Raw genomic sequence first — 22,635 nt, 5'->3', positions numbered from 1 at the left:
AGTTTTATTCTGTCATCTAAGTGGGAATAACTGCATGTGACGAAGAGAAAGAAACACGAGGATCAACGGGATATTCTTGAAGATGACTTCTACTTTTATTAAATGAATGATTCCCCAAAATGAACAGATGAAAGAAGTGCTGAGATAGTTTAAGTAAAAGAAACACGTTTAATTACATGTAAAAGTCCTGCATTAAAATGTGTTGACAGAAGGTACTTTAATACCAAAAGTATAAGTAAATCTATAACAATGCATCTTTTATAAAATATCTAGAACAAAGCATATTTATAAATGTTAGATAAATCATATTTCATACCTTTAGCTGTACAGTATAAATGATCATAAAATGGAAATACTTAAATGAAGTACCTCAAATACATCAGGCTGTACTCATACACTGTTTATCTAACACTTGCTTGTAACCCACACAATTCATTTGTATGTAACCGTTGGGTCTAAAAACACCAGACTTTTACAGATGAACTGTTTGAAAATATTGACTTATTCATCACCGAACTTCAACCCCAAACCACGATCTTTTCCTGAATCCGACCAAGTAGTTTGCACTCAACGCTCTCGTTACTGGACATTCGTAAAAAAAAAAAGAAAAGAAAATAGCTTTTCGTAAAATATACACAGGAAAGGAAAAGATCATGGTTTAAGTTAAACCCATAGACCGTATATAGGAAGTGGATATAGTCCCTGTGATGTCATCCAGTGGTTTGTGGACTGACGTTTTGAAGTCTCTTTGGCATTCGCCATCTTGGTTTTTGGCCGTCGCCATCTTGGTTTTTGGCTGTAGCCATCTTGGTTTTTGGCTGTAGCCATCTTGGTTTTTGGCTGTAGCCATCTTGGTTTTTGGCTGTCGCCATCTTGGTTTCAACAGCGATGTCTCTTTGTTTCTTAAGATAATCCACACACAGAGTTGTAAGCAGTTTTTCAAATGTATATTTTTTGAAGCACCTCAAGCCAAGTGCTATAAATTCCCATTATATCGAAGAGAAGGCAGACATCTCTACGACCGATACCTCAAACATTGCAACTCACACCAAAACAATCTAGATTGACGAATAACACAACAGGTTAGAGGAAACATCTTTTTTTAAATATTTGTGGTGAACTGTTCCTTTAAGTCTGCACACTGTGGAATATTTGAACTGTCGTCAAAGCGCTCTACCACAGCAGAAGAGAATATTTGCACCGACGATTGTTACTGCTTTGTTTAGAAACTCAAGAGGAGCAGCTGAACAAGGTTCCTTTAAAACTAAAGATGAGTAGATCAGATCTGTACTCCGGGTACAATGATTAAATACTTTCCTCCAGAGGAAGGTACAAGGCCGGAGCAGCCAAACCAAACAAGACTCGACATTTCAAGGTGACATCTGTCGGCCAGATGGCCAAATATGTTTTCCCTCCCTCATGATGAATTATAGTTGGCTATGGTTCGCTCAGTAAATGGTACACTGGTTCATGTGGCTGTGTGGTGGAAACTCCTGAGTGCTGCAGGGTTTTACCCTCTCGAACAGTATTATCATGTCTGTACACCCCCAGAATAGAACATTTCCTACACTTCAATCAGGAGCCTAAAACATTCAGTCTCTTGACGTTGAGCTACGGCTTCTTTTCAAGTTATTTGTTATGTCGATGATTTGCTTTATTTGAACTGAGAGTGCAGCAGGGTTAGGCCACGTCTCACATCTTACTGTGTAGTAGAAAGTACTGCTTTGTGCATCTTTTCTATGTAGAGTCACCGTCTGCTCTTCAGTATTTGTCGTCCTTGGCGTAGAAATCGATATCGCAGCTGACTGTTGTCTTATCTGGACGGTGAAGGTCGACGTCTCAAGGGTAGATTCGTCGTCCTTCACTTGTGAGGTCCGTGTGTGTGTGTGTGTGTGTTACCCTGAGCTTTGGCCTTCACTGACAGTGAATAAGTGTGACATCAACAGTTTATTTTCATCTTAAAACAATGCATATATTTAAATATACAAAACATAACTGTGATATTTGTACATGTCTGTTGGATTTGAGCTCTAATCGGCAGTTGTAATTTGAAAAAATGTGGACGTCACACAATCAATTAACAGACGGAATTTCCAAATTGCTGTTGGTTTTGCCAACATCTTATGACTCGACTACTCGTCTGAACAGACAGGGCTTGTTAGTTAAACAGACGGCGCTTGTTAGCAGGATAAAGTCATCGCTGCTTTTGGTCTCGAGTTGTGAGATTATTTGAGAGTGATGGAAAGACTTAGATAAGGACAGCTTTATTCTTTAGTCACAGTATTTCCATGCTGAATTCAGAAGCTGTGGTGACACCAAAAACATTTTCATTTACTTGGCAAGTCAATTTGATCTCTTTACATTGCCTCAGTTTGTGAAATAGCGATAATGTTCCCTGAATCGATGTCCGGACAATTTGACCTTTGTTTCCTTTCACAAACTGAGACTCTGCAGAGAGAAAGAACACAAGCAGCGCAGCAGGCCGGATGCTTCATGGCTGACAATAACAGCAAAGACAGGAAACGGCACTATAGAAATAGTAAAGAGGTGCAAACCACTGAATGCTAATGTTAGAGAAGTAGCCACGCTTGCACCTAATCATGTTTGCAACCTACACTGTTTCCTGTATTGCCTAGCATGCAGGTGAATTGGACCCCCCCCCCCCCCTGTGGTGCAGTATCAGCTCTTAGCTGTAGGCAGCGGACCCTCCTGCATCTGAGCCTCGTCCACTGACCCCTCCGGCAGATGAACGGTCATCGTGCAGGAACGAATCCCCCCCAGAGGCTCCAGCACGTTGAACACCCTGTCCCACACGTCCCACTCTGGATCGTACCGCTGCACAACGTCAACCATGCACCTGCTGTTCCAGGAATACCCTCCCACCACGTAGATCTGCCCGTTGAACACCGTCACGCCGACGTCGCTCTGGCCCCAAGACATTGGCGCCACCACCGTCCACTGGTCTGTCTCCGGGCTGTAGTATTCGCAGCCCAGGACGTCGTCGTAGTCGGCGCTGCCGTGGAAGTGATTCCCGCCCATGACGTAGAGTCTGTCGCCGACGGTGCACATGCAGTGCAGGCCGCGGAGCTCCTTCATGTCGGCTCGGCGACTCCACTTGTCGGCGGCGGGGTCGTAACACCAGAGCTCCTTCTGGAACGTGTCACGGGTGATTCCACCTGTGTGAAGAAAGAGAATTCAACAAATGTTTCATTCAACCAAGTCGCCAGAAAAACAATGTTTCCATTGTGCGTTTCTGCAAACCACAGAATACGCTGAACGTCGAGGTTTCTGAAACAAAAATCCATTTCATGAATTGCATAAACGCACCACTTGGTTAAAGTTGTGAAATGATTGATAAGGTTTAGGGCAACAAAACTACTTGATGAACGTTCATGATTTATGATAAAAATAATAACGTAACATTGTAACGTAACATTGTAACGTAATAATTTAACAACATAACTTAACATCCTAATGTAACAATGTAAACTCCTAACGTAACATTGCAACGTAACAACGTATCATAACGTAACAATGTAACGTAACAATGTAATGTAGCAATGTAACGTAACAATGTAACGTAGCAATGTAACGTAACAATGTAACGTAACAATGTAATGTAACAACGTAACAACGTAACGTAACAATGTAAAACGTAACATTGGACCGTAATAGCATAACTAAAATAATTTCCTTGGTTTAAAGGAACATACCGTGTTTCTGTGTTAACTAATTAACTAAATGATTGTACACTAACTTACATTACTTTACATTATTACATTACAGTCATTTAGCAGACTGTAACACTCTACCCCCCCCCAACACTCACTTTGTTGTTAAAGTAACCGACCATTGCTCTGCTACTGTCGTTTTCAGCTACTTTCAGCTCATTTTTGGGGGTTTTCAGATAACTAATGAATTCAATATATAAATCTTGAGCTCACAGAGAGCCATGTTTCAGGAGTGGGCAGACCACACCAGGTCTTAAACACATAGATACTGGAGGAGGAACCGTTTGTATGAATGTTCATGTTGAGCTGTTTCTGCCTGTTTGTGTTAACATGCTAGACATAACACTTTGATAAGCTAAATGCTCGGAGGGTTTATTCTGAATCTTTCTCTGTTCACAGTCACAGATTGAGCCTAGGTTCAAACTCTCCCTGGTGGAATGAGATAGATATGTGACTGCTATGTCGTGTATTCTGGTAAACACCACCGACACTTTAAAGCTTCCGAGAGTCGTGGGTTTTTAAACTTGTTGCAAAGTACTGGGACCCACTTCAACCACAGGTCTTGTTGTGTTTCCTGCTTCTCAGTCATTCGTGTGAAACAGTTTCTGCTCTCAAACCTTTTCTGTCCAAGGTTGCTGTTTACGCCCCCTGACTTAACGAGGCCTCTTTTCTGGTGGAGAGCTCTTGTGTTTGTCTTGCAGGTCTGCCACGCCCCTCTCCGATCACTGAAGCACCCACACCTGAGAGTCCTCATCTCATTAGTGGAGCTGCATATCAACTCCAGTGTTTCCCAGCCCCCGTTTTGTTCACTCTGGGCCTGTGGCGCTGTGGGTTTTGTTGTTGCGGCTACCAAGAGCATTTGTGCTGCCATACCTTGGGCTCGAACTTAATGGAAGCTTTGTAGGGGTTCTCTGCCTTTTATCTTGTAACGTTTTCTCCTGTTTTGTGGCTAGTTAGGGAGTTCAGTATTGTTTTGTTTGTTCGTAGGCCAGCTGACCTCTTCTTTTGTTTATTATGTTTGCCTTAGAGACCCTGACAGCTACGCTTCCTTATTTAGCATGTTTGTTCCTGTTCATCTACACTGGTAATAAATGTATCTAATTGCCGCTGCCTCTGATCCTCTTGGGTTTTTTGTCACCTTTTATGTTACTTCCTGTGTACCCCAAGACACACTATATAGGCCGTAAGAGTTGCTAAGAAACCTGACAGACATCAGGTTGAGGGCAGAGAGTGTGCTGCTCAACAGGAAGTGGTTTCAAATCGGCCAGCCATGCAAGCGTTTGTCAACTCATTTTAACAAAATGGAACCGTTTGTCGCTGATAGAAAATTCCTGCAAAAACAGTTTTAGGTGTTAAGAGGACTAGACTGGTCTCTTAAACTGATGGCAGCGCTGCTGTGACGGTGGAGTTCCCCTAAAGCGGTCTTTCCTTTGTAAAGATCCAGTATTTACTTATTCCAGAGGGTTTGTAACATTAAAAGTAATGAATAAATAACAAAGCTTATTGATATGACACTCACCGAAACGAGCAACAATTACAAAGTGCTCTACGAGGCAGACAATACAATATATTTCAGTAAAGCCTCCAGATCGGCTCTAACAGGATGTGACTATCTCTGTGACTTCCTGTGTATTCTTTGAAGGCTGCTGGAAACTGTCCAACTTGACCGCAGCTTTATTGTCACGGCCCCCTGCTGCTGCTGCCCCCACAACTCGTCCACTTTCCAGCCGAGGTTTAACTCGTCGTGAGCGAGCCTGTTATGAACCCATCAGGAAGGAGCATCATCATTGTTTTGAAGGAACCCTGTGGTGTTTTAGACCTCCTGCAGCAACAAAGCACATTATTGCCAAAGTTAACAGCCAGAGATTTTAAAGGATTTTTAAATATTTAACCCAGCTGCTTGGTCTTAGTGAGCTAGTAAGTCCAGAGTCATGGTTTTGTTGTTCTTCTCATTTGGACTGCAGGGTTAGAGCTCATTTCAAGGCTTTGAAACGGTCGCACCAGTTCCTCCTGCTGCTCGTGTGAAAATTTGCTTTTGTCAAAAAATGTAAATCAGTTTGGGGAGTGAAGAGATGGTATCTGTCACAATTCAGGAAATGCACGATTGAACCCAAACACAGACAAGCTGGGTCAGTTCAGCAATTTGAAAGGATTTTTAGAGCTAACAGAAGCTGATGAGGAAAAGAGGGGCAGCTGAGTGGATGGGTGGGGCAGTCAGGTGAAACACGGAAAGAACGAGGGCACCAGGTGGACGGATGGGAAATAACACTGTATTCTCAACACTGAAAGAATTTGTATTCCTACTTTAAATGACCTGATGAAGGCTGTCTTTTACCAGGTAATTTGTTGAAACACTTAAACACCAACACTGCAGACTGTGAGAGTTGCGTCCCCCGCTATGAAAAGTCACTGTTGGTTTCTTTTTACCACGAAGGCAAGCTTTGTGCAACTCCAACCATGACTGTGATCTTTCTCTAAACACGTAGGTCTTGCTCAACTTAACCACAGAGGCAGCAGAACTGAAAACAGTCATAAGGGTAGAGTATGAAGACAATAGCTTGTTGTTAAAGTATGAGGACTTAAAACAGTTGTTTATTGTGCCTTTTAAAAAGTTTTGAGTCTCTCTCATACCTTTTTCCACCAAAATGAGTGCTCGTATGCAGGAAAACCTGCAAAAAATAGGCAATCGACTCCTTTCCCATTGCCAGGAGACCAGTAGTCTTTCTGTTTTTTTGGGGTTTGTCAACGTGACAGAAAACAGTGAAACATGTTACGGCGGTTACTTCTTATTTATGTCTGTTACTTATTCAGTCTCTCTTTCAAACTCTCAAACCAGAGTTGGTGATTGTTGGAAAAGTGAAAAAGACTGACAAAGATGGTTTTGATGAGTTTTAATTTGTTTCTGTCGAGTTTGAATGAGTGTTTTTTACGTTTGTCAATGGAGTCCGGTGGCTTTTAGGAGAGAATATTAATAATACTCGTTGAATAAAGAGTTTATTTCAACTAAACAATAGTTGGTGGTTGTTGGAACGGTGGAAAGACTAACCAAGACGGTGTTAATGACTTTTTGTTTCTGTTGAGTTTGAATGAAGCAACACAGTCTCACGGCAGTTTGTGAAACAGTCACAAATTGAATCTTCTGGTTTTATGTTTAGTGACATGAATTTCACTAAACGTCATTTATTTTTCTGTCAGTTGGGACGACATTACACTACAAAAGGAAAAACATCATGGTTGGGCTTAAAATAAGTACGTACAGTTTAGGTTTAGGCAACGAAACGAATGTGTCACAAAACATTGGACCAATTCCCAACCCGGCCACCATCAGTGGTCTTCCTCAGGGTTTAATACTACGTCATTAGCTCTGACCGTTGCATAGTCACGTGAATGCATTTAATTTGTGTGTCCAGTAGGAAAAGGGATCCTAATGTCACGTACAGACTTCATAATAAATGTACAATTTCCTGTTGTTTCTTCATAAATGACAGAGACGAGAAGGCAAACTGAGCTCAGACACGTTCTGAGTTTTGTGTCGATCGGCGTTAACTTACCGGAGATGTACATGAGGTCCCCGTGAACTGTTCCAGCGTGTCCGTAGTGAGGCTCCACCATGTTGGTCACGTTTGTCCACTCATTTTTCCTCAGGTTGTAGCACTCCACCGTGTCTGATCAACGTGAGACGTTTGGGAAAAGTAGAATTTAATTCAAGCATCAACGCCTCATTTCACCGCAGCTCTGTGTGCGTTTATGAGTCAATCGGATGTTAAATCATTGCTATGGGAACAGTCGTGATCTACGATGTGTTTTAGAAACTTCTCTTTTTTCTTTTCTGTCTGGAATTTTACTCGAGTACTTTAAAAAATTTCACTTCTGCGTAAGATTTCGGACAAACAGGAAGTGGAGTTGTTGGAGACTAACAAACAGAGTTTGAAGAGAGAATATTCTACAGAAACATGACTCCAAATGAAAGCAGTACTGACAGAAGTAGTGGAACAAGAACTATCAGCTGCTCACCAATCTCTCCTGACGCATTCCTTCCTCCGACTGCAAACAGTTTCCCCTTCAGCGTGCTCAGGTGGAAGAAGGTCCTCTTCTCATTGAGCGAAGCGATCTGAAGCCACTTGTCGAAGCGCGGGTCGTAGCGGTAGGCGCTGTCGATGGCCGTCTTACCCTTGGTGTCGTAAGTGCTCTGGCCTGAGAACATGAATTGTGTTAATGGAGGATTAAAAATGATTAGTTATTTACGCTACTCATTTCGTTATATAATTCGGTCATACGTTGAGTCTTGATGATGAACGATGTACCATAACTTCTTCCCTTCCAACTAAGTCATTACATTATGCAAGTGTAGGACCAAAGTTCCTTTTCACCAGGCGGCAACCTCCGGTTCGGAAAAGTGAAACCAATGCATTCTCTCTAATGTCCACCATCTGATTCAAATGTCTTCATGTAGTTTGAAGCAGAAGAGTCGAGGTAAAGTGAACTGAAGAGGCAGCTGTGCAGTGGCTTAGAATAGAAGTTATGTTCCTACTAAAACACTAACAGCTGGAGGGTTTGTGAGTAAACTGTACGGAGGATTTCCTGAGGAAGCACCTTACACGTGTTGAACGCATGAGTGACGAGAAAAACAACAAACATTGCTGCCGTTGCTTCAGTAGGTTTGCTCTCTTCTCTTCTGCAGTGTGTCAGCTGTGTGTCATGTTGAATTGAAAGGGGGAAGGGCTGAAACTAACGATCGTTTTCATTAACAATTAATCTGCAGATTATTTTCTAAACTAAACAATGAATCGTTTGGCCTGATTGTCAGAATATAGTGAAAATGGTCCATCACCAGTGTCTCAAAGTCCAAGGTGATGTCTTTAAGTGTCTTGTTTTGTCCGTTCAAAACAGACAACAACCTCTGGTCATGTGCTAAAGCTGCATTCTCTCTAATGTCCACCAGGGGGCGACTCCTCTGGTTGTATAGAAGTCTATGAGAAAATGACTCTACTTCTCTCTTGATTTATTACCTCAGTAAACATTGTAAACATGAGTTTATGGTCTCAATCTCTAGTTTCAAGTCTTCTTCAATACAGCATGATGTTCATTTAGTAAATGATGGTCCATTTAGAGTCAAACAGACCATAACGCAGGGGATGCTTTAGGGCGGGGCTACACGGTGATTGACAGGTCTCTAAGTATACGGCGTCTCTACGTCACTCCTCCACAGTCCAAATATGGTCACTTCCTGTTCACTGGTCGCAAAAAAACAAGATCCAAGGACCAAAATCCAAGATGGCAACAAAAATGCAGAATTCAAGGCTTTTCACGAAGAAAACTAGGGCTTGTCTTTTTTCTCATACTTCTATGAGGCTCCCATCCTGCAGTTTGCATGGACTATTATTAACAATCTAGCTTTCTCTATTCAGTGTGTATGTGTTAAATGAACACATGCAGTTGGTGAATATTGCCCTGAGAGTGTGAAGTGTTCTGACCTCCAACAATGAAGAGAAAGCCGCCAAGAAGAGCCACGCCATGCTGGTACCGCGGCGCCTCCATGGGCTTCAGGGCCCTCCAATGGCCGGTCTTTTCGTCGTACAGCCTCAGCTCCCGGCTCACCACCAGCTGCTGTCGCATCACGCCGCCCAGAGCCAGGATGTGGGTGTCGTCCGAGCGTATTCGCGTCCGCTCGGTCTGCAGAGCCGGCTGCATGAAAGGCATCATCTGGTAGTTGCTGGCCTCCAGCAGGAGGTTCACGCAGGCCGTCTCGGAGCGCATCATGGAGTCCCCTCCCTCCTCGTCTTCCTGGGAGATCTGGATCAGCTCGTTGGGGCTCATGAGCGGGAAGCGAATGTGGCGCATCAAGGCGTAGACGGAGGAGCGTCGACTGGGGGAGTCGTGGTCCAGCCATCCTCTGGCGATGTGGTAGAGCTCCATCTCAGAGAATCCCTTCAGGGTGTTGTTGGACAGCGCGTTGGCCATGCTGGTTTCAGAGAGCTGGAGGTAGCGGCCGCACTCCACCAACGCTGAGAGGTTCTGGCTCACAAACTCACCTGGGTTTGACACAACAAAGGGAATCAAAATCATGATCTTATTTGAGTTTGTTCAACCAGAATGATGTCTCATATTTAGTTTTCTGTCTGGATGTTTTGATAATGGAAGAGTGGATATAAATAATGAAGCGTTTTAGGGATTTCTGAGGATCTACAACTCCAACACAACAGTTCAATATCCTCTCAGTGATTGTAGCCTCATACAAAAGTGTGTATGATATCTTACAAAAGAATTGGAATTAATGACTTCTCTGCAGCTTTGCAAAGTCATCCAGTGGGACGGATTGGGCCCCTACGCTAATCCCACTTTCCACCTCATTACATATTATTGCAGATTTAAATAGTCCCGTTGCTTCTGTGAACACTCACCGATATTCAGCTGAACGTCCTCCAGAAGCAGGTCCATGGCGATGCGCTCCACCTCCACACAGTTATCAATAGTGATCTGCATCGAAGAACAACAACCGCACGCAAGAGTCACTCACAAACATCTTTTTTATTCTGTATTGTGTAACTGACACGGGCAGAGAGGGCGTTAAAGGACAGTGAAGTGCATCTTAACGAGCTAGACCTCTAGCTGTACATGAATTAATGCAAATTCTCTCACCTCGCTGCTCAGAAGCTGATTGCAGAAGCTCAGGACGGGCATGACCTGCAGGAAGTTTGCCGCCTCCAGAGTGTCCTGGAGATTACTCATGTCGAGGCAGACTTTGGATGTGTAAATGAAGTCTATAATGTTCTTTAAACCCGACTTAGTGACCCCGTGCAGCTTGATCTCTCTCATCTCCTGCTCCCTCATGCCTCCTGAACAAGGACAGAACAAAGGACAAAGAGACAAAGAGGTGAATGCTTCTTCTCTTCATGCACATTCAGCAAGACACAAAGACACCGCTGACACCGTAAAGCCTGGCAGCTCAGACGTTACACAGGGAGAGGATAATAAAAGTATTTAACTATGTTTAAAGGAAGTTTAATGCAGGAGAATATCAAGTTCTTCCTCTTTTCTTTTACTCTGTAGACTCGTAGTCTTGACACTGGTGGTGTTTTCCTAAATGTGTTTCTTATCAAATATAAAAGTATGTTCATATGGGCCCTTTTGTAGGGGTGTTATATTATATTAATTGCCACCCTGTTGATCCATTACACCTGTGTTTATCCTTCTATGACATGTCAACATGGCGGCCGTGAAAAGGGCCTATTACACGTAGTGTTGCTGTTACATATAAAGTGTTTTACAACATGTCTGGAGCTAAAAAAGCCAGAGTTTGCGACGTTAAAAGACCTCTCACCTGTGAACATCGCTTTGAAATAGTCACTACACGAAGCCATGATGACTCTGTGGACTGGGAAAGTGTCCCCGCTGTCCCCGGGGACCAAGACGACGTCACAGAGAGTCACATCTGCCCGAAAAGCATCAAAGCCCTGCAGGAAAAAAACAAGACTTGTGATGAATAACTCAGTGTGTTGCATCATTGATTCCTTATCCTGCCTCACGCCTATAAATAACGTTGAGAAATAGTTGATTTTTATCCATATTTGTGCCCCAAAATAAGTTGCTGTTGTAAATAAAGTGACATAAAAACACAAAAAAGTAATAAATACCTGCAACACAGCTGCTCCGTGCTCGGTGCTGCTGAACGCCTTGGACAGTGGCCGAGGGGGAAGTTTGGGCTTTGTGGCTCTATCTGGGCGATTTGGTGGCGTGTTAATGGGCGGGGGGAGAGGAGCCGGAGCCGGAGCCGGAGCGGGAGCCGGTGGAGAAGGCCTGTCGTCTATCAAACCCAAATGGAGAACACATGTTAAGAGATGAGAAGAGTCGCGATACCTTTATTGCTGCAGGTGAATGGAACTACTGATGGATATAAAGTACAGAAGTATTAGCAGCAACATGTACTCAAAGTACTCATTGTGCAGAATGGCCCATGTCAGTGTTTTAGCATATTATTGGATCATTGATGTATTAATTCTTTTATATACATTTCATCAATGTATTTGAGGGGATGTGTGTCCCCCAATATTTATATTATCATAATTACAGCCTTGGTGCAAGATATGTACAGTATGAGCAGTATGAACATGAGCAGTTAACAGCTAACAACATATTTAATGCAGGTTTAAGTACAAGTATAGAGAGTATTATAGGTGAGATTTAGTCAGGATAGTATATAAATATGTATGGGAAGTGTTTAGTGTCATATTTTATAAACTAATCATAAGATGTAAAACCTTAATCTGAAAAGTAACTAATAACTAGTGCTGGCAAATAAATGTAGTGAGTAAAAAAGTACTATAGTTTCCTCTCAAATGTACCTCAACATGCAGTACAGTACATGAATGTACTTTCCACCACTGAGACAAACACAAACCTCGTTTAGCCGCACGTGAGCTCCTCTCTTCCTCGTATCAGATCAAAAATAATAAAAGATATAAATGAAAGAGACAGGGAGCACACACACACACACACACACACACACACACACACACACACACACACACACACACACACACACCTGGTTGAACAGGTGGGTCAGCTGGAGCAGGAAGTCTCTCCGGCTGAGCTGCAGGTCTCGGAGGATCCCTGGACTGATGCCTGCTCAGGCGGGAGAACCTGCGGCTCAGCCTCCCCGGCCCGCTGTCGTCTCCACTTCCCCTGCAGAGGAACGAGGAAGTGTTAACACTTAACATCTCCTCTGCAGTGAAATCCTTATTTTGTGGCTTAAGTGATGTTAAGAGGAATCTGATAATAACCCTGCTGCGTCCACAGCATCTCCGTGTTTTTATTTAATTGTAAAAACCTGCATGCACACTATATTTAATGCAAATTAGAGCAAAACAGGAACAGCAGGCTTCACAAACATGTGCCCAAGATGTATTTTGAGAGTTTCATTAACTCTGGTGGCAGTTTTTCATCGAACACTTTCAGCCTCTGAGTTTCGTGTCTCAGCACTTCCTCTTAGGTTGTAAACAAATAGCACTTCCTTCAGTTCACTTGGCAGAGCCAAACTACTCCGATGGCCCAAAGCCTGACCTGAACCATCTCTAATGAGCAGCATTTGATTAATGGAGGTTCCAGGAAGAAGCCCTGCAGCTTAAAAAAGGATCCTGTGATCTGAATAGGAGGAACCAGAGGACCACTTCTCCTCTTTAAGCTGTTTCCTGCCAAGCTAGTCGCACACAGGGAGTCCAAAATATACACAGAACAAATAAATAAATAAATACAACTATCAAAAGCACAAACAAACGAAAGTGTTTAAATATTTCATTTTTTAAATTCACAGGAAAAAGAGGTAAATATTCTTCTCCTTACAAACACAATTTAAAGTTCAAGCAGTTATTATTGACATTTTTATGTATGTTTTTTTATTGTTTATTATCATATATAAGTATGCAGGAATCCAGCTGCTTAAATATGTATTTATTGAATTAGTTAAATTAAATAAGTACCTGAAAATGTAATCTTTAACACAGCGTGAGTGCATTAAGAGAATATGTAAATATGACACGTTCATCTCCTGTGACCTTGTTTCAAACATCACGACTCATCTACAGTGAGTGGTAACGCCAGTAACACCCCATGAATAACATGTATAGTTATATTATACAAGGGCGTAGAAATGTACGACATTAAAAGGAGAAATGTTGAAACACTGAAGCCCCAAAAGACACCGTACCCCATTTCATTTGCCTCTTGTGGTTGAAGACGTTGGCTGTTGCGCTGCTGAGACTTCCTGCAAGGAGACAAAATAAAAGCTTCAGTGGACAGAAATGTGATTTTATGAGCCGCACACGATTGTTTGGTATCGAAGAGTTCAACGATTTGACGTCTGCAGGAATAGTTCATCCACGCGAATGCAAACATATCACTTCTGCTGTAAAATGACACATTTTGACAAACGTCTTGTTCAACAGGTTTTGTCTGTGATGGATTGTGTGTGTTTGATGATAGACTTTGTGGATAATCCAGTGAGGTTTTATCTGTCACGTGTTCTGAACGATAACACATTCTTTCTGCACATGTTCTTGTGTTTTCCTCATCAGGTGAACTCAGCCGTGTCAGAGGCTCGGTGGCTGATGTTTTGTGATCATGTTCAGCAGTTTGACGTTTACTCTGATCGCTCATCTTGATTTCATATGACCGCTAAAAAAAATACTTCACGCATGTTTAATGTTAATAAAACCAATGAATGTAATCTGATATCACAGCCTCATATCTATAACACACAGACTTGTGTTTGTTATGTGATTGACACACATTTAACTGAAACTAACTGAGCTCTGACGTCGATCATTTTCACCTCACAATTTTGTCTTTTTTACGAAATGTAACTTAATAAAAAACATTTCATGTTACATCTTTGTATTGTGTCATAACATACAATTATTTCAAAATCATTATGTGACTTTGTTAAAGGTGCAACATGTGAGATCTAACCAGATGTGTTAAAGCTGCATTCTCTCTAGTGTCCACCAGGGGGCGACTCCTCTGGTTGTATAGAAGTCTATGAGAAAATGACTCTACTTCTCTCTTGATTTATTACCTCAGTAAACATTGTAAACATGAGTTTATGGTCTCAATCTCTAGTTTCAAGTCTTCTTCAATACAGCATGATGTTCATTTAGTAAATGATGGTCCATTTAGAGTCAAACAGACCATAAAGCAGGGGATGCTTTAGGGCGGGGCTACACAGTGATTGACAGGACGTATTCCAAGATGGCTACGGAGAAATCGCTTCAAAACGGCCACAAACCAAAGGGTGACGTGACGATGACTATCTCCACTTCTTAGACAGTCTAAGGTCCAACATGAGAGGACGAAGTAGAGCTACTTGTCATTCATATTAAAGGTACAGTGTCCGTTTATGTTTTTTGTTTGTTTGATTAAATACAAAGTGGCAAAATCAAGAAAATGACTCTTATTTATGTTCAGTCCTCCAACCTAGAAGTTGGCTTTATCTTTTATTTAACAACTGATGACTGTACCTTTAGATCCAGTAGTAACGGGTAACTTCTACATCTTAAACATCGCACCTTTAATATTAAAATAAATTGCATAAAGCCATCAAAGTATGTCTTTCCTGTAACTCTTCCTCTAATGAGTGTCGGCCACCAGTTCACAGTCCTCCTTAAATCTCCTCTTACACAAAACAAAGTGACGACACTCAAGATTCTTCTCGACCGACAAGAGCAATAATGAAGCAACAGCGTAGCTCAGGGTCACTAACACTGAAACCTTAAAGTGAGTGAGTATGAATGAACCCTCCTGTGCAGCTGAGCCGTACGGATCAACTCACAATGAGCCGGATCTATAACAACACCTGTTGGTGCCCCTACCTGGAAGAAATCCTCCTCAGCAGACTGGACCCGAGGCCTCCCTCCAGCCTGCTCGTCTAACCGGCCAGAGCTCTTAAGAGGAACAATCTGCAGCACGTCTGCCGGCTGGTTTGAAAGAGTTTGGTTGAGCATCAACGTTTCTTTGCCTTAAAAAGAAAAAAAGCGACGAGACCTCACTCACTTCCTGTGCTACTTCTCTTTCTTACTGTCTGCACTGTTCGTGCATCTCTCCACACCCAGATGTGACACACTTGTGCGGTGCTGTCGGTGAAATCATCAGCTGAAGGTTTCACAAGCAGTTTTTCTTTTGTTAAGGTTTTGAGTTGAGCACATTGGCACACTGCTGCCCTCGGCTATACGTAGAGAAGACGAGCACCGCGACCCAAATGGAGCAACGCACTGTCTGACATTGACATTCATATTTCACATTTGATGGTATATTTATGTATTTTGCTTGATTAAAGTAAAAAACATCCCAATTCCATAAAGACATCATACAAAATGATCTTTTGCTCGTTTAAAGTGGCAGTATTTGGTGTTTTTCTAGAAGCTGGTGGGGATCTGACCTGTAACTGATACGATGTTCATGAGAGATTTAAAGCACTGAACACCTGAATCTCTCCTGCATTAGAACTACAAATGTGTGCTTTCTCTTGAGAATAAAGTCGGGGAACAAAAACAAAAGACATCTCAATAATAAATCCAGAAGATCTCCATCACCTCAGCAGACGTTTATTCAACCACACACACCGTCAGCATCTCAAACTCTAGTTAATGTCGTTATCAGTTACAATAAAACCCAAAGAAGTGTGTTGGTTTCATGAGAAGTGCCTCCATTCCTCCATTCCTCCATTCCTCCAATCCAAAGGCAAAAAACCACCAAAATAAAACGTTTTTTATTCGCTTGATAAATCTCTCGTCAACTTTCCCGAGACGCCGTCTCACTCGTGCACGAAGCTGTTCTGCATGTTTCCTGACATGGTAACGTCATGGGTGAACAATCCTTTCTTTGTCACGATGGAGCGTGTTGCACAGAGCTGCTGTCTGGTGTCTGTGCTCCTCAGTGCTGCCCTCTGCTGGTCGCTTAGAGTTTAGAGAACTGAATGAGGTTCCTGTTGATCTCCGCCACGTTCCTGCAGCCTGGATCACATCAACACAAACGCATCCGTTGTTTTAGGGGAAACAGAATACTGCTGTTTTTTTAATTTATGGCACAAATATATATATTAGCACCTCTCACCTGATAAAGCCATGGACAGACGGAACTCATCATTTAAGATCTGCAGCACTTCCCTCACGCCTTCCTCACCCTGAAAGATCACAAACAGTTACAATAAAAGACCGAACGCAACCTGAGACCACATCTAATAAAACATCAACGTGTTTGTTCTTTCCAACTGAGAAACTTTCATTTGTCACAGTTTACATGGACATAAATAACCCTGTTATGTTGAGGATATTGTGTTTACGGGCTCCATGTAAACACTCATTTATTGACTTTGTTGTTGCCAAAGACAGATGAAGACTTTTAACTCCACAGCCCACACAGTCCGCTAGCAAAATACACAGCGATTAAAATGTTGATTTTATGGTTATTTATAGAGTTTAGACTCATCAAAGCATGTCTGCAAGTTACTGTCTCTGACTTTTCAACGACAAAACGTTCGTATGTGGAGAGGAAAACACCGTCACGTGGTTATAATCTATCTCACGGTATCACACGGTGGTGCCGTTTGTACCTTGTATGCGAGGCCCCACACGGCCGGACGGCCAATGAAAACACACTTGGCTCCCAAGGCCAGCGCTTTCAGCACATCACTTCCTGTTCGGATGCCTCCGTCCACGTAGATCTCGATCCTTCCCTGCACCGTGTCCACGATCTCCGTCAGGGCGTCGATCTGTTTCACACACAGGCGAAGACGTCAAAGGTGGTGTTTTTTTTTACTCCACTTCACACTTCACGCTTTTATTTTGAAAGAGGATTACCTACTCACTGATGTTTAGTTAAAAAAACATGATTTGTTTTTCTTGCAGAGAAGAAGATAAAAAGCACGATGCTAGATATGAAGCTGGAATCAGGAGACTGTTAGCTTAGCTTAGCATAAAGACTAGAAACGGAGGGAAACAGCTAGCCTCGCTCTGTCCAAAGGTAACAAAACCTCATTTAAAAGTGTTCATCTTGTTTGTTACGTGCTGCACTATTTCACTCTGTGTCAATGTGAGAACAAGAACCACAAAACCACACCACTGCTTCTGCTTTTCACTTCCGTATTTATCACTTCTGCTACTTCTTGTTCTACTACTACAACTATTACTGATCCTGTGAGTGTCATTGTCATGTGACACGGGTACACAGTTGCGTCTCCTTCTATGAACATGATAAAACTAAATGATCTGCGGTAGAACTCGGTCTGTTAAGTACCGACGCCGGGCCTCCGTCCAGCTGCCTCCCCCCGTGGTTCGACACGACGATGCCCTGGACGCCGTGCTCCACGGCCAGCTCGGCGTCCTCCTTGGTCAGGATTCCCTTGATGATGATGGGCAGGCGGGTGATGGACTGCAGCCAGTACACGTCCTTCCAGCTGATGGAGGGGTCCAGGGTGTTGGCCGGGATCCCGTACTCCTCCGGGGCTGCGGTCTCCTGCTTATAGTGCACGCGGTAAACTCGGTATTACACTTCGTCTCGTCTCATTTATTGTTTTCCTGCCGTGTCTCTACACGTGTTGTTGAATAGTTACCTGGAACACTCCGTCAAAGTTCTTGACCTTGAGGTGCGGCGGCAGCTTGAACTGGTTGCGGATGTCGTTGCGGCGCTTCCCGGTGTAGGGCACGTCCACGGTGAGGACCAGGGCCTTGTAGCCCAGCGCCTCCACGCGGTGCACGATCTGCTCGGACAGCTTCCGGTCCCGGTACACGTAGAGCTGGAACCAGCGGTAACCGGTCGGCGCCGCCGCCACGATCTCCTCCACGGAGCAGGTGGAGTACGTGCTGGTGATGTAGCAGGTGTTGAGAGCTTCTGTGGCTGTGAGGAGGTGGAGAAGTTACTACGTTGGTTACTAAGGAAGGAATTTACATGTAGATCCGAGAGGTTCAGAGGTTCACGGTAATGTAGGGAAACGGTCTAACGTCGCGGTCCTCACCCCGAGCCGTGGCCACCTCGCCTTCGTGCCAGGCCAGGCAGTGGAAGGCCGTGGGCGCGATGCCGACCGGGAAGCTGATCTCGGTCCCCTGCACCGTGGTCCGCGTGTCGCTCACCGACACGTCGCGCAGGATGCGAGGCCGCAGACGGATCCTGAGTGTGACGTACAGATAAACAATCAAAACAACAACACTGAACTTAACAGAGACGGAGGGTTCAGGGTGAATCTGAGTCAGAGCAGTGCGTCACTGACAGCGTGTCAACTTATCATCCAACCAAATTTAAACTTGTTGACGAAGAATTGCAAAATCTTAATATCCAGTAAGGATTCTTAAGATGACAACATGCTGTTTTTGCTGAACAAGTAAGCGATGAGCTTGAGATCTTGTCCCCTCGGTTATGCAACCTTCAAACTAGTTCCTTATTCACTAGAACATTGCAGCATCAGTACTGAGTAAACTGTGATGGATAAACAGAAATCAGCTAAAGCCCACACATGTGTAGTGTCCTCTGTCCTCATATGATCTTCAGTTTTAAAACTATTATGTTATTTATCACATACAGCGTTTGGCTACAGCTTGTGTATTTGTGTTGACGTTGATATTCCCCCCTCTGTACCTTTTGTAAGCCAGTAGATTGTCGTCCCTGGTGCAGCATTCGTCCGCTCCGGCTGCGTAATAATCCCAGGTGGCCTTTGAGAGATGCTCCTTTGCATACTCCTCGAAGTCCGTCAGGCACACCATAGCCATCTCTGCACAGCGACCTCCCTCTCTGTGTGGGGAAACGGAGATCATCCGTTTTCAATTTGACGCCGCATGCACTGATTAAACATGCAGAACGATACTCGAGCATCCCCGTGAAGCTCTACTTCTTATCAGCACAACACATGCTCAAGATGAGTCACTTCACCACATGCATATGAAATTCTAAATACCTACTTTCTCAATGCTAAACACTGCCGGCTTTGTTAAACATAATTAGTTATTTATTTCCAGTCACGTCTCGTGTTTTTAAAAAACATGCAGCTTCATCTGGAAACTGGTTTTCAGACTTTGTACGTGAGACAAATAGCTGCAGGCTCCAGCAGCAGAAAGACCCAAAACAATACTTCAAATACAAGAACTTCATGACTGACCACACAATAAATACTCAATCTGTCACAAACAGAGTCTCTCTGCTCTCACATGGAGGACCGATGTTGCGACATCACACTGAAACCGCCCTAAACACGCCGTCGACAAACTCACCAGTCAAGCTTCCACACTTTGACATCTGAGCGAGTCAAAACCACTGATTTTAGTTTTCTCTTATTCCGGGTTAAACAGAGATGAATCCTTGTGTCCACGTTGTTGGTTTCTGTGTGTGAGTGAGAGTCGAACCCTCACAGAGCCTCAGTGAAAGCCCCGCTGTGTGACCCGAGGGCGACCTTTCTGCTCTTATTGTGTTTGCACGAGCTGGAAATGTGCTGATGGCGACTCCGGCTATAGGAGGACAAGAGGCGTGTGACGCAGCGCCCCCGTGGTCCAGATACAGTCGCACACATCTACACGCTGTGCACACGGGCCTACGTGCTAACACACTAACACATGCATACACAGGATACCGGTGTAGTCGTGCCAAAAACTCTTCTTGTAGCAATGCATTTAAAAATAGTCCGGTTTTATGAGCCGGTAGAAAAGTTCAATATGTATCCAGGAATAAATAAAGAGATAATACTGAGCATGCAGATGTGCTCACACACACAACAGCTGGAGATCATTGTGATACCACAATGTTAAAAAATACTACAATACAAGTAAAGAATAATAGTGCAAGACATGTAATATGTAGATTTTACAAGTAAAGTAGTGACTTCTTCTGTCAAACAAATGATTTGATTCAAATGTCTTCATGTGGTTTGAAGCAGAAGAGTCGAGGTAAAGTGAACTGAAGAGGCAGCTGTGCAGTGGCTTAGAATAGAAGTTATGTTCCTACTAAAACACTAACAGCTGGAGGGTTTGTGAGTAAACTGTACGGAGGATTTCCTGAGGAAGCACCTTACACGTGTTGAACGCATGAGTGACGAGAAAAACAACAAACATTGCTGCCGTTGCTTCAGTAGGTTTGCTCTCTTCTCTTCTGCAGTGTGTCAGCTGTGTGTCATGTTGAATTGAAAGGGGAATAGGGCTGAAACTAACGATCATCTTCATTAGCAATTAATCTTCAGATTATTTTCTAAACTAAACAATGAATCGTTTGGCCTGATTGTCAGAATATAGTGAAAATGGTCCATCACCAGTGTCTCAAAGTCCAAGGTGATGTCTTTAAGTGTCTTGTTTTGTCCGTTCAAAACAGACAACAACCTCTGGTCATGTGTTAAAGCTGCGTTCTCTCTAATGTCCACCAGGGGGCGACTCCTCTGGTTGTATAGAAGTCTATGAGAAAATGACTCTACTTCTCTCTTGATTTATTACCTCAGTAAACATTGTAAACATGAGTTTATGGTCTCAATCTCTAGTTTCAAGTCTTCTTCAATACAGCATGATGTTCATTTAGTAAATGATGGTCCATTTAGAGTCAAACAGACCATAAAGCAGGGGATGCTTTAGGGGCGGGGCTTACTGTGATTGACAGGTCTCTACCAGAGACGTTATCTGGTCTGGGAGTAGTCTGTGTTTTCGTCTTTGATCTTTAAATCTTTCACAGTGAAAGTTCCTCATGAAAGTTAATTGTAACATTTTGGTCGCCTAAAATTGTCGTATTCAGCGTTTGGTTGTACTTAGCTCCGCCCTCTAGTGTCACTTCTGGCTCCAAAAAAGACTCATGGTGACGGATAAAGATACAAACTCGAGGCTTAAAAACGTACTAACTCCACAAACCATTTGCTGCTGTTAAGATGACTACGTTCACTTCTTATCGACGGTCAATGGTCCAAAGATATTCAGTTCATTATGATATGAAACACAATAAATCAGGAAATCTTTGTTTAACGATAAATTGATTATCAAAATATTTGGTGATTATTTTTTTGTCGTTCAACTAATAAATTGGTGACTAATTGCAACTCTAAAGGGAAATGATTTATTAAAACCCGAATTCGCAATTAGTTGAACACCAAGTGATGATAAACACATTTTAACTTGTTTTTACTGAAGACTTATGAGAAACATTTTATTTTTTAAGTGCTTTGCTTTAATTTCAGAATTTAAAAAACATTCAGATTAATTTTCAAAAAAATTAAATGATGAATAATTTATTTTTTGAATTCAAATAATTTATAATAATTGTAAGTCTGTGTGTACTACTGTTGGTAACACACATTGTGGAAACTGAACAATCAACTGATTAATATTACATTAAATGTTCAAAGGAAGAAAACGACATAGTTTAATAAAATCCTTATAATTTGTACACGATATATAAAAACAATAGATCTGTCTGTGATAATGATTGAACATCTGCTTGTGTTAATAGTTTCCAGATGTTTTCTGATGTGTGAACAGGAAGATGACGCTTTACTCACCGATTACAAATGTTCATTCTCTCTCAGCAGAACTTCTCTCCTGACTGACTCATAACCTGCAAACAGAGAGCACCGTTACTGCTACTGACACCTCCGAGACTACTAGTACTACTGCTAGTACTACTGCTAGTACTACTGCTAGTACTGCTGCTAGTACTACCACAAACCTGTCAGTTAGTGATACCAATACAAACAACGCTGCTGCTGTAGAAAACAATCCAATCACTTTTTAACACTATTTAACATCTTAATTTCTCATTTTCTCATGATTGAACATTTAATTATCAATATTACAACCTCAAATATTAATTTCTAGTAATGCGATAAACTACTGCTATTATTATTATGTGTACTGCAACGAATACTACTACCACAACTACTATAAATACTACCTCCAGTTCAAAGGTCCTGTCCTACCCTGCTCATGTCTCCTGCTGGTAAAGTACACACAGTACTACAGTACAGATGTAAGTGTTGGAATATATATTTTCTGTATATTTGATATTTTTAGAGTTAGATTTTAAACATAATGATAAGAAGAGATCTGATCTGTTGTGTGTGTGTGTGTGTGTGTGCATGTGTATATGTGTTGCTGTATGTGTACATTTATGTGTATTTGTATATTTTGTATACTTGTGTATTGTATCTTTATTTTATTACTATTTGATCTAAGTCTTTCAGTATTTAATTAATTGTCTGAAGTACTTTGTAATCGCTGCTTTTGAAAAGGTAAATAAATATACTTTGTATTAGTAGTATTACAGTAAAAATAACTTCTAATACTAACAGTAATACATCATTTCTGATCCCTGTATTTAAATTCTGGGACATTTGTGTCTATTTCTGTCACATTGAACTTTTGTTAGACGTAGTACTACAGTACATACAAATACTACAGAC

At 42.4% G+C, this 22,635-nt stretch overlaps 2 protein-coding genes across 2 annotated transcripts; both read right to left on the bottom strand.

Moving 5' to 3' along the window:
• Positions 1-81: 81 nt before the first annotated feature.
• Positions 82-15,201, bottom strand: LOC306704264 (kelch-like protein 9). The gene is made up of 11 exons (XM_079170528.1): positions 15,095-15,201; positions 13,435-13,491; positions 12,274-12,413; positions 11,366-11,535; positions 11,053-11,185; positions 10,371-10,567; positions 10,133-10,208; positions 9,206-9,763; positions 7,746-7,925; positions 7,283-7,396; positions 82-3,176 (listed from the first exon to the last, which is right to left on the bottom strand). The coding sequence occupies exons 2-11, from the start codon at positions 13,437-13,439 to the stop codon at positions 2,680-2,682; spliced, it is 2,070 nt and encodes a 689-aa protein (XP_079026654.1). The 5' UTR covers positions 13,440-13,491; positions 15,095-15,201; the 3' UTR covers positions 82-2,679.
• Positions 15,202-15,855: 654 nt separating this feature from the next.
• Positions 15,856-21,752, bottom strand: hao2 (hydroxyacid oxidase 2 (long chain); the record flags this gene model as incomplete). Its single annotated transcript, XM_079169593.1, has 8 exons — positions 15,856-16,234; positions 16,335-16,404; positions 16,834-16,992; positions 17,517-17,738; positions 17,833-18,116; positions 18,235-18,386; positions 18,852-19,004; positions 21,736-21,752. The coding sequence occupies 8 exons, from the start codon at positions 21,750-21,752 to the stop codon at positions 16,179-16,181; spliced, it is 1,113 nt and encodes a 370-aa protein (XP_079025719.1). The 3' UTR covers positions 15,856-16,178.
• Between the last annotated feature and the right edge of the window lie 883 nt (positions 21,753-22,635).

This window comes from Pholis gunnellus, assembly GCF_910591455.1.
Source record: "Pholis gunnellus genome assembly, chromosome: 12".
NCBI lineage: Eukaryota > Metazoa > Chordata > Actinopteri > Perciformes > Pholidae > Pholis > Pholis gunnellus.
Note: the sequence above shows the minus strand (reverse complement) of the source record. Positions and strands in the feature narration are given on the sequence as shown.